The sequence below is a fragment of the Hipposideros armiger genome, unplaced genomic scaffold (assembly GCF_001890085.2).
Source record: "Hipposideros armiger isolate ML-2016 unplaced genomic scaffold, ASM189008v1 scaffold_1224, whole genome shotgun sequence".
NCBI classification, from domain to species: domain Eukaryota; kingdom Metazoa; phylum Chordata; class Mammalia; order Chiroptera; family Hipposideridae; genus Hipposideros; species Hipposideros armiger.
In genome coordinates, this window is record NW_017732574.1 from 190941 (window position 1) to 203617 (window position 12677).

General features: G+C 39.3%; 1 protein-coding gene across 1 annotated transcript in view; it reads right to left on the bottom strand.

Moving 5' to 3' along the window:
• Window positions 1–12677, bottom strand: part of LOC109376857 (DNA repair and recombination protein RAD54B-like) — a 59423-nt gene that overhangs the window by 35325 nt on the left and 11421 nt on the right. The window contains exon 4 of the mRNA XM_019632993.1: window positions 6278–6449. Coding sequence (XP_019488538.1) covers window positions 6278–6449 — 172 coding nt within the window. The remainder of the gene's footprint in view (window positions 1–6277; window positions 6450–12677) is intronic.

A 12677-nucleotide genomic window follows, 5' to 3' on the forward strand; every position in this document is an offset into this window, starting at 1 on the left:
TAGAGAGTGGGAATGGAATCAATGGAATTGTAATAGATAAGCATGATATCGGGGAGGGGGTGAGGGCAATACATGGGGGGAGGGGAGTTGTTACTTTGTGAGGGTGAAAAGGATAACTATTACATTGTTCTGTACACCTGAAACTAACAATAAAATTTTTTTAAAAATCACAGCTCACAGATCACCATCACAAATATAATAATGAAAAAGTTTGAAATATTGCAAGAATTACCAAAATGTGACACAAACACGAAGTGAGCAAATGCTAGTAAAAAAAGGGGGCCAACAGACTTGCTTAACACAGGGTTGACACAAACCTTCAATTTGCAACAAAGGCATTATCAGCAAAGCCCAATAAAGCAAAGTGCAATTGTCAACACTAGAAACATCCAAACTGGATGTACGAGGTAAGGCAATTAAGTTCACAAACTCATCCTAGAAAAAGTGCTCCATACCTCATTGCTGAATATCACTACAATCACCTTCAAAGTGCTCCCCTTGGGAAGTTATGCACCGATGCCAACACCTAGTCCACCCTTCAAAGCAATTTTGGAACTCTTTCTGGAATGGCCATCAGAGCTGTCATTGTATTACACTTGATGTCCTGAATGTCATCAAAATGTGTTCCTTTCAATATTTCCTTTATCTCAGGGTAAAGAAAGAAGTCGGTGGGCCGGCCGAGTGGTGTAGTTGGTGAAGAATTGGCTTGGGAGCGTGAGCTCTGAGCAGCAGGGCCCTGGTTCGGATCCCACATATGAGGGCCAGTGACGCTGGGCTCTCTACACCTAAGATGGTGAACAACAGCTCAGCCTGGAGCTGGGCTGCCATGAGTGGCTGGCAACAGCATACGCTGCAGTGGGACTGCAGTGGGCTGCCGTGCACTACCGTGAGTGGCCGGCAGCCAGCGTGAGTGGCCGTCCAATGGCTGGATACTGACTGCCTCAGCCAGGAAGAGCCAAAGATCATACCAACATGGGCCAGTGAAGCAACGTCCTCTACAATTAGACTGAGGAACAAAAGGACAGCAACTTGTCTATTCCCTTTCCCTGATTCTCCAACACTGTTCCCCTTCTCTGATTCCCCAACGCTGCTCCCCTCCCCCAATTACCCAATAAAATCTTTAAATAAAAAAGAAGTCATTGGTGGCCAGATCAGGTGAGTAGGGAGGGTATGCCAATAGAGTTACTTGTTTACTGGCTAAAAACTCCCTCACAAACAGTGCCATGTGAGCTGGTGCGTTGTCATAATGCAACAGCCATGAATTGTGGGTGAAAAGTTCAGGTTGTCTAACTTTTTCACGCAGACTTTTCAGCACTTCCAAATAGTAAACTTGGTTAACTGTTTGTCCAGTTGGTACAAATTCATAATGAATAATCCTTCTGATATCAAAAAAAGTTAGCAACATTGTTGCAACAAGTTTGCAAACTTAATTGTCAGACCTTGTACTGTAGAATTGTACACTTACAACCTAGGTAATTTTACTAACTATTGTCACCTCAACAAATTTAATTATAAAAAAGAAAAAGAAAAAAGAAACGTCCAAGCTGTAAACTTTTTGTAAAAATTTATTTGAGCCAACTGATGACAAATGCTGGGGAGCAAGATCTCAAATACTCCAAAGATTAACAGTTTTGCAGCTTCTTTTATGCATTTGAAATTAAGGAGGGAAGGAAAGAAAGATTACATGGAGGTTGAAGAAAAGCAAGGCAGGGACTGGAATACAGGATAGTTAATAAGATTATGTGCTCTCTTGAGGGTGGTTATGCCTATTTCAAGAGTGTGTTAACCTAGATGCACAGAAACAAGGAAGGGCTTACTTAAGGCAAAAATAAACCTTTTACTAAAGAAGATACATGCCTGGGGCGTGACTACCCACCATGACCTGCCCAGTTAGGAATTTAAAATCAGATCAGCCTGTGAGGCTACTTTTCCTACAACACCTTTTTTCATCCACACAATAAAATGAGGCATACCTATATACCAAAGTTCTGACAATTCAGCTTGGGAACTTGTTGCAACAATGTTGCTAACCTTTTTTGATATCAGAGGGATTATTCATTATGAATTTGTACCAACTGGACAGTTAACCAAGTTTACTATTTGGAAGTGCTGAAAAGGCTGCATGAAAAAGTTAGATGACCTGAACTTTTTGCCAATTCATGGCTCTTGCATCACGACAATGCCTGTAAGGGAGTTTTTAGCCAGTAAACAAATAATTGTATTGAAATACCCTCCCTACTCACCTGATCTGGCCCTAATGACTTCTTCCTTTATCCAAAGATAAAGGAAATATTGAAAGGAAGACATTTTGATGACATTCTGGACATCAAGGCTAATACGACAACAGCTCTGATGGCCATTCCAGGAAAAGAGTTCCAAAATTGCTTTGAAGAGTGGACTAGACGCTGACATCGGTGCATAGCTTTCGAAGGGGAAGGGGAGTACTTCAAAGGTGACCGTAGTGATATTCAACAATGAGGTATGTAGCACTTTTTCTAGGATGAGTTCGTGAACTTAATTGTCATAGCTTGTACTGTACGATTCTATTCATAAGAAATATCTAGAATACACAAAACCATTGAGGCAGAAAGCCAATTAGTAGTTACTAGGACTGGGAAAAGAGTGAAGAATGAAGAGTTGACTATGAATTGTTCTAGGGTTTCCTTTTTGTGTGATGACAATGTTCTGGAACTAGACAGTAGTAATAATTACACAACACTGTACTTGTGCTAAATGCCACTGGACTGCACACTTAAAAAGGTTAAAATGTGGGCCGGCCGAGTGGCGCGTTGGTTAAGAGATGGCTTGGGACACCAGCTCTGAGCAGCAGGGCCCCGGTTCGGATCCCACATGAGGGACAATGACACTGCCCTCTACATCTAAGATGGTAAACAACAGCTCGACCTGGAACTAGGTTGCCGTGAATTGCCGGCGATGGCATAGGCTGCAGCCCCTGCTGCAGTGGGCTGCCATAAGCTACCATGTATGGCTGGCAGCCAGCGTGAGCCGTCAAGAGCCGCCGTGAGCGGCCGTCCAGAGGCTGTCGACCGATCTGCCTCACCCGGGAAGAGTGCAATGATAATACCAACATGGGCCAGTGAAGCAACGTCCTCCACAACTAGACTGAAGAACAAAAGAACAGCAACTTGTCTGTTCCCCTTCCCCCAATTCCCCAGCACTGTTCCCCTCCCCCAATTCCCCAATAAAATCTTAAAAACAAAAAAAAAGGTTAAAATGGTGAATTTTATGTTATGGACATTTTATCACAATAAAAAAAAACATTTATAATTTAAATATAAATCAAACCAATAAAATTCAAAAATCACATTAATTTGGGCCAGCTGAGTAACTCAGTTGGTTAAGAGTTAGCTTAAGAGCGTGAGCTCTGAGCAACAGGGCCGCCGGTTCGATTCCCACATGGGCCAGTGACACTGGACCCGAGCTGAGCTGCCCCTGATCTGCCAACAGGTGGCAGGATGGCTCAGCTGGTGAGAGCACATGCTCCTAACAACAAGGTTGTCTGTCCGATGGTGGGTCACACCTGTCCGCAACTAAAACAACTTAGCACCTTGAGCTGAGCTGCCGCCCAGATGGCTCAGTGGATAGAGCATGCACTCTTAATAACAAGGCTGCTGGTTCGACTCCCACATGGGATGGTGGCTACAGCCCACCCACAACTAAGATTGTAGCACAGCACCTTGAGCTTAGAGGCCACGAGCTACCAAACGGCAGCCAGATGGCAACTGGCGCCCTCCACAACTAAGACTGAAGAACAGCAACTTGGCTGGTACCCCTCCTCAATTCCCCAATACTGTTCCCCTCCCCCAATTCCCCAATTAAAAACAAACAAAAAATCACATTAATTTAACATGATAGTGATAACTTACTGAAATTAAACTGTTCATTACAATGTAAATATGGTACCAACGTATTCTTTTGTTGGTATAGGTTCTTTTGTGTTCAACAAGCTTGTTCTCCAATAGCGCATATGATGGCTCTATTTGAATATACAAAACCTTGATTTGGTAGTATTCCATTTACACATTCTGTCCACACTTATTGTTATTTACAGACATAAAATATTACAATAATACTCAATTATAAGGTGACATCCAAAAGATCCAGCATATGCTGATATACTTTTACTTATATCATTTAAAAGAAAACACATATGAGGCAAAATGTTAGTAACTATTGAATTTGGGATAACTGGATTATTCTCTTAACTTCTCTATATATGGGAAATTTTTCAAAATGAAAAAGTGATTGGGAAAATGAGGATATATTTTAACTGGGACATATAGACTTGGAACTCGCTTCAAGGTGAATTAGCTCTAGGGCTGAAAGAATATCAAAAGGGGAGTATATACTATATAGGTCTTTCATCTTGATACTTTTCAATATACAACATCCCTCTCCAGCAATCACCACAAAAAGCAAAATGCTTCTTACAATGCTCTTTTCTCCAGTTAGCCTCTCTCTGAATGAGAGGCAGGAAGGCATCAGGTGGTTGGCACAGGTTTCTCAGTCCAATGAATGTACTACATCAGAGAAGGATTAAGGGTTGAATAAATTAATTCCATCTTCAATTTATCTTAACTCTTAATTCTCTTCTTATATTTAACAGGGAAGAGAATGAGAAACTATAGTAGAACACAAATAATGTTCCAAATCAGTAACACGAAATATATTATAGTGTAGTCTAAATATCATCCTCTGGTGACGAAATTAGCTGCCATGATAGGAAAAAAAATGGGCTGGACAGGAGAGAAGAAAGCCTGGAAAAATAGGATATTCAACTAACAAAAGCAGAAGGAAGAAATAAGGAAGGGAAGATGGACAAAAATAAAGAGAGAGCAAATCAGTGAAACAGAGCAGCAGCTAAACTGCTATGCCCAGAGCAGAGACATCTCTAGGGATCTCACTGAATTGATACCAGCTCCAAAAGTCCTTCCCAATTTTGTCCTGATACTAGTCACAGCTTTTGAAAATAAATTATACTAAGTATCCTGGCCAGTTGGGAAAACACAGAATTCCTTTCTGCTTCAACAAGAGATGAACCCAATTATAGGTCAAATTAATTAATCATCACAAAGTTCAATAACTTCCTTCAAAAGGGTGAGCGCTTACAGCACTTTGTTGATTTGCTTGATATCTTAAGGATGGCAGTTACTATTCTATAGACCAGCAGATGGGGCTCTCTCCCTTAATGTGTTTATTTAACCAAAAAATAAATAAAATGCAATTTGGAAAAATGTAGTCGTAATGTTTCCTTTCACAAGGCCAAATAAACATCTGTGAACAATCCTAGTTATTTTTTTAATTACCTGAAAACTACCAATTACAAACACAAAAAAACTATAATCATTATTTTAACTCAATTCAACAAAGAGAGGAGGGAACATTTGTTAAATGTTTGGTTTTCCTGCAATTATATACCTTCATAATTCAAAGCTAACTGATTTGAAGTTATTCCATGGACTATAATGAATTAACAATTTTACTCATTTCAATTTCACCTCTCCAATTTTAGTACTATTAATAGCTTTTTTTAAAAAAATATTTTATTGAGGAATTGGGGAAAGGGGAACAGACAAGTTGCTGTCCTTTTTGTTCTTCAGTTTATCTGTGGAGGACGTCGCTTCACTGGCCCATGTTGATATTATCATTGCACTCTTCCTGGATGAGGCAGTCGCTCACCGGCCATTGGACAGCTGCTCACCGCAGCTCATGGCAGCTCACGAAAGCGCACGCCAGCTGTTGGTCAGCCCCACTGCAGCCTACACCATCGCCAGCGACTCAGGGCAGCCCAGTTCCAGGTCGAGCTGTTGTTTACCATCTTAGCTGTAGAGGGTGCAGCGTCACCGGCCCATGTGGGATCCAAACCGGTGGCCCTGCTGCTCAGAGCTCACACTCCCAAATCAACTCTTAACCAACACGCCACTCAGCCGGCCCTATTAATAGTTGTTTAGAAATTTTTTTTTCAAATCTTTACACACATTTTGGTACTTGGGGAAAATACCATATTTGACCAATAAGTTTACAATGAAGTCTTAGACATACATCTATTATAAAATACAAGATTTGAATTACAAGGCTATTAATCCAATCATTAAAGATAAATTATGACAAAAAAATCTGAATTGTCAGAAATCTAGTGGTAATATATCAATAACTTTCGAATATAATAAACATATTCATTGTTATAATCAACTTAAGTAATACTGTATTAAAACTGGTCAAGTATAAACCCTATCAATAAAAAGTACAATCTTACCTGTATGATGTAGGTCTAATGTAGTCATTGCAGATGCTTCAAAATAATCTTTTCCCTTGTAATTATCCCTGTGATTAATTTCTCTAGCACTTTCTTCAGCAGGTAGAATACTTAAACTGCATAATTTGGGATCAGTTTGTGACTGAAGAAAAGTATTCTTATTTGCAGCAACCTAAAAGGATAAAATATGTATTTTATGCAAAAATTCAATCTAATTTTCCATATTTTTACATAATAGATTCCTAATTTAAAATATGAGCTACCAGTTTCTCTATATCTAAACAGAAGAGATATTTTTAAATAAATTAAAAATCCAATTTTTATTATTTTTAAAATTAGTTTTAATTGTCGTAAAAGCTAAAAGACATAACAGAATTAAAATTGTGCTTAATTAGGGCCGGCCGAGTGGCTCAGTTGGTTAAGAGCTCGCTCAAGAGTTTCAGCTCTGAGCAACAGCGGTTCGAGTCCAGCCCGAGCTGAGCAGCCGCTGAGCTGCCAACAGGTAGGATGGCTCAGCTAAAAAAATAAATAAATAAAGCAACACTGGTCATGAGCTGACAATTGTTGGAACTAGGTAATGGATACATGGGAGTTCTTCATATATATATATACTGGTTTCTCTATTTTTGCATGTGTTAGTTTTCTGTTGCTGCTGTAACAAATTACCACAAACTTAATGGCTTAAAACAATGCAATTTTACCGTTTTATGATTCTGTAAGTAGAACTCTAACTTGAGTCTTACTGAGCTAAAATCAAAGTTATCATCAGGGCTATATTCCTTTCTGAAAGCTCTAAGGGAGAATACATTTCCTTGTCTTTTCAAGCTTCTAAAAACCACCCACATTCCTTTGGCTTGTGGCCCCTTTATCCACTTCAAATCCAGCTATGTTGCATCTCTCTGACCTATCTTCCATAATCACATCTTTCTCTAACCCTCTCTTTTGTCTCCCTCTTCTGCTTTTAAGGACATTTATGATTGTATTGGGCCCACCCAGATAATCCTGGATAACCTCCCCATCTCGAAGTCCTTAAAATCAATCATTTAATCAAAGTTCCTTTTGCCATGTGAAATAACATATTCACAGGTTCCAAGGACTAGGATATGGACATTTCTAGAGGGCCATTTTTCTGCCTACCACAGCATATTAGAATTTTTTAAAAATATAATTCACAATGGACACAGCTGTCATACCTCTATAAATATTCATTATAAGAAATTTCAGAGATATTTAAAAAAAACCATCTGGTAAGATTATAAAGTAAGTCATAATAATAAACTAATGGAGATGATAAATTTTATTTTTTGCAACATTTTATTTTGAGATACATCCAAAGTTATAGAAACATTCCAAAAATAACTCCCACAGACCTTTTACCTAGATTCACCATTTGATTACATTTTGTTGCATTTAATTTGCCCTCTTTCCCTCCCTTGTGTGTGTGTGTGTGTATATGTATGTCTGTGTGTGTGTACACATTTCAGAATAAGCTGCAGGCACTGGCTCCTTTCCCTCTAAATATTTCAGTATATTCCAAAGAGCAAAGACACCCCCTTTGATAATCACAGTAAAATTATCAAATTCAAGAATTTAACACTTGTATAATACTATTATCTAATCCACAGTCCATATTCAAATATAGTCACTTATCCCTAAAATGTCTTTTATAGTTTTTTCCGAGTCAGGATCCAATCTCAGGTCATACATTACACTTAGTCATCATGTTTCTTTAGTTTCCTTTAATCTAGAATAGCTCCTCAATCTTTATTCATGTTTTGTGACTTTGACATTTTTGAAGAATACAGGCCAACTATTTTGTACAATGTCCCATAATTTGGGTTTTCTGATGTTTCCTTATGATTAGTTTCAGGTTACACATTTTGAACAGGAATATCAGTGTTCATCACATTGGGAAGTACATAATATGGATTTGTCCCATTACTGGAGGTATTCCTTTGATTGAGGTGGTGTCTGTCAGGTCTCCCTGCAAAGTTAATATTTGCCTCTTTATAATTTTTTTTAAAGATTTTATTGGAGAATTGGGGAAGGGGAACAGTGTTGGGGAATTGGGGAAAAGGAACAGCCAAATTGTTGTCCTTCAATCTTAGTTGTGGAGGGCGCAGCTCAGCTTCAAGTCCAGTCACAATCCAGCCACCCATTGACAGCTTACAGCTGCTCAGCTCAAAGTGCCCTGTTCAATCTTAGTTGCGGGTGGGCATAGCCCACCATCCCAGCAGGAGTTGAACAGGCAACCTTGTTGTTAGGGGCATGTGCTCTCACCAGCTGAGCCATTCTGCCACCTATTGGCAGCTCAACAGCAACTCAGCTCAGGCACAGCTTACTGGCCTATGTGGGAATCAAACCAGTGACCCTGTTGCTCAGAGCTCGCGCTCCTAACCAACTAAGCCACTTGGCCGGCCCCACCCCTTTATAATTTTTTAAAGTATGTTGTTAGGAGATGCTTGAGTCTATTCAAATACCCTACCCCCTGATCAAACATTCACCTACTACTTTTGGCATCCATCTAACACCATCATTACTTCTATTTTTATGATTTAGCATTCCATTCCAAGAAGAAGTTACTCTTCTCTTTTATTTAGTTAGTATGGATTCAGAGTCCTATATTATTTAATCGGTTATTATCCATCGGTATAATTATTCTGATGCTCAATTTGCTCCAGACTTTCTATGTACCAGAACAACTGAGCAGAAAAACCCTAAAGTCACCAAAATAATACTTTCTTAGTATGAATTAATTCAATCTAAGAAGAAAAATAGTTTAAGGACAAAAATTTAAGACTATAACAGACAAAGTAGGGACCGGCCAAGTGCTTCAGTTGGTTAAGAGCACAAGCTCCAAGCAAGAGTCGCCAGTTCAATTCTCACATGGGCCAGTGAGCTGCACCTGAGCTGCTGAGCTGCCAACAGGTGGCAGGATGGCTCAGCTGGTGAGAGCACATGCTCCTAACAACAAGGTTTCCAGTTTGACTCCCGCATGGGATGGTGGGCTATGCCCACCCGCAACTAAGATTGAACACAGCACCTTAAGCTGAGCGGCCTTGAGCTGCCGAAGGGCGGCCAGATGGCGAATGGACTTGGAGCTGAGCTAGCTGCGCCCTCTACAACTAAGATTGAAGGACAACAACTTGACACTGTTTGTCCCACCCTGGTGATTTCCTGAGACTCACCCCACCCAACCAAGCTACTTCCAGTGGCTTTCCCATACAAATGGCCTGTCTTGGCTCATGCTGCTGACTTTCGTAAAACCTCTCAAAGGTTCACAAACCCCAAACAAGCAGAATCTGGCCTCAATGTCACCTGTAGAACTTGCTGAGCAGCCACGAACCCAGCAATAACCGCAGTTGGAGTCTGTTCGCAGCTTAGCCTCTCCCAGGCACCTCCAAGCCCAGCACAAGGCAACCATGTACAAATTACTCTGTAGGTCATACCAATTGGCCATAGGCAGGGCACAGGCAGCAGCTGACCTTGATATGCAACAGACTCCCTCCCAAGAGTCCCCAGAACCAACACACCAGACCACACCAGAACACCACCCAAAGGGCAGACACCAGAGCCCTGCTAAAGCAAATCCTGCTCCTCCACTATCTTCACAGCCAGTCCTGACAATCAATCAGCCTGAAGGTCAAACCCTCCCACTGACATGCAAACAGTAACCAAAACTCAACTACAACAGGAGGGCACACACAACCCACACAAGGGACACACCTGGAGAACCTGGCTCAGATGAGCAGGGAGGCTGTGCCCCTCGGGCCCCCAGGACACTCTATTAAGACAGGAAGACATAATAGCTCTATCTAATACATAGAAACAAACACAGGGAGGCAGCCAAATGGGGAGACAAAAACATGTCCAAATGAAAGAACAAAACAAAGCTCTAGAAAAAGAACTAAACAAAATGGAGACAAGCAATCTACCAGATGCAGAGTTCAAAACACTGGTTTTCAGAATGCTCAATGATCTCAGGGAGAACTTCAACAAAGAGATCAGAAACATAAAAATGGAGACGAAAACATGAAGAAGAACCAGTCAGAAATGAAAGATACAATTATTTAAATGAAGAATACATTAGGGGAAATCAACAGTAGATTAGATCAAGCAGAGGTTCAAATCCGCAATTAGGAAGATAACATAGCAGAAAACACCTAATCAGAACAAAAAAAACAAAAAAAATAATCCAAAAAAATGAGGATAGTTTAAGGGATCTCTGGGACAACATCAAGCATACCAACATTCACATCATAGGGATACCAGAAGAAGAGAGAGAGCAAGGAATTGAAAACCTATTTGAAGAAATAATGGTGGAAAACTTCCCTACCCTGGCAAAGGAAACAGATGTACAAGCCCAGGAAGCACAGAGTCCCAAACAAGATGAATCCAAAGAGGCCCACACCAAGACACATCATAATTTAAATGCCAAAGTTTAAAGACAATGAAAGAATCTTAAAAGCAGCAAGAGAAAAGCTGTTAGTTACCTGTAAGGGAGCTCCCATAAGACTGTATGCTGATTTCTCAACAGAAACTTTGTAGGCCAGAAGGAATTGGCACAAAATATTCAAAGAGATTAAAAGCAGGGACCTACAACCAAGATTACTCTACCCAGCAGAGCTATCATTTAGAATTGAAGGATAGATAAAGAGCTTCCCAGGCAAGAAAACGCTAAAGGAACTCATCACCACAAAACCAGTATTACAAAAAAATTTAAAGGACTTCTTTAAGAAGAAACAAAGAAACATCAAAAACATGAATAATAAAATGTCATTAGCTACATATCTATCAACAATTATTTTACATGATAATGGATTAAATGCTCAAATCAAAAGACGTAGGGTGGCTGAATGGATAAAAAAACAAGACCCTTACACATGCTGCCTACAAGAGACTTATTCAGATCCAAATAGACATACGGGCTGAAAGTAAAGGGATGGAAAAAGGCATTCATGCAAATAAAAATAAAAAATTAAAAAAGCTGGGGTAGCAATACTTAATCTAGACAAAATAAATTCTAAAACAAAGGCTATCACAAGAGAAAGCAGGGCCCAGTAATCCCACTTCTGAATATTTATTCGAAGAAACCAAACAGTACTTCGAAGGGACATTTACATCCATATGTTCATTGCAGCATTATTTACAACAGCCAAGATATGGAGGCAACTTTGAATCCACCTGAAACTAATATATTGTATGTTAACTGTAATTTAAAAAAAATTTTTAATTGAAAAAATAAAATTTATAAGTAATAAACAAACAAAGTAACTACTTAGTTTTCTGACACAAAAAAAAAGAATAAATCAGTGTTTTGGGTTTGGAATTAGTCCTTACAAACTGCATCAGAAAATAAACCTTAAGACAAGGGTGTCAAGATGATTTAATGCAGGAAAGAAACATCTTTAAATTGTTTTGGAACAACTAGATACCCACATACAAAAGAATGAAACTGGACTCCAACCTCACACCACACATGAAAACTAACTCAAGATGGGTTATAAGTTGAAATGTAAGAATTAAAACTATAAAACTCTTAGAAGAAAATACAGGAGTAAATCTTCATGACCTTCTTAGATATAACACCAAAATCACAAGTATGAACACTAAAAAAATTAGATAATTGGACTTCATCAAAATGAAAAACTCAAAACCCCAAACGAGATACTACTTTACCCACTGTAATAAAAAAGATAATAAACTGGCAATAATGTGGACGTTTGAAACCCTCAAACACTCATGATAGGAATAAAAATGGTGCAGACACCTTGGAAAGTAATCTGGCAGTTTATCAAAAGTTTAAACACAGAGTTATCATATGATCCAGCAATCCACTCCTAGGAATGCACCCTAGAGAAACAAACAAATGTCCACACAAAAATTTGTAAACAAATATTCATGAGCATTATTCATAATACCTCATAAATTAAAAAGTGGAAACCCAAATACCCATCAACTGATAAATGATAAATAAAATGCTATATTAATACAATGGTATATTATTCAGTGTGGTAGGCAGAATAATGCCTCCAAACAATGTCTACATCCTAATCCCCAGAACCTATGAATGTGTTATCTTACATGGCAAAAAGGGACTTTGCAAATGTAATTAGGGTTAAGGACCTAGAGATGGAGAGATTGTCCCAGGGTATCCAGTTAGGCCCAATCTAATCAAATGAGTTCCAGTTTCAGAAAACCAGAGATGATAACGTGAGGACTCAAACTGCCATTGCTGGTTTGGAAGAAGTGAGCCATGAGCTAAGGAATGCACATGGCCTAGAGAACATAGGAAAAGCAAAGGAAACATTATTTCCTAAAACCACCAGAAACGAATGCAACCCTGCCAATACCTTGAATCTTACTTAGCTCTGTGAGATCTGTGTTGGACTTTTGACCT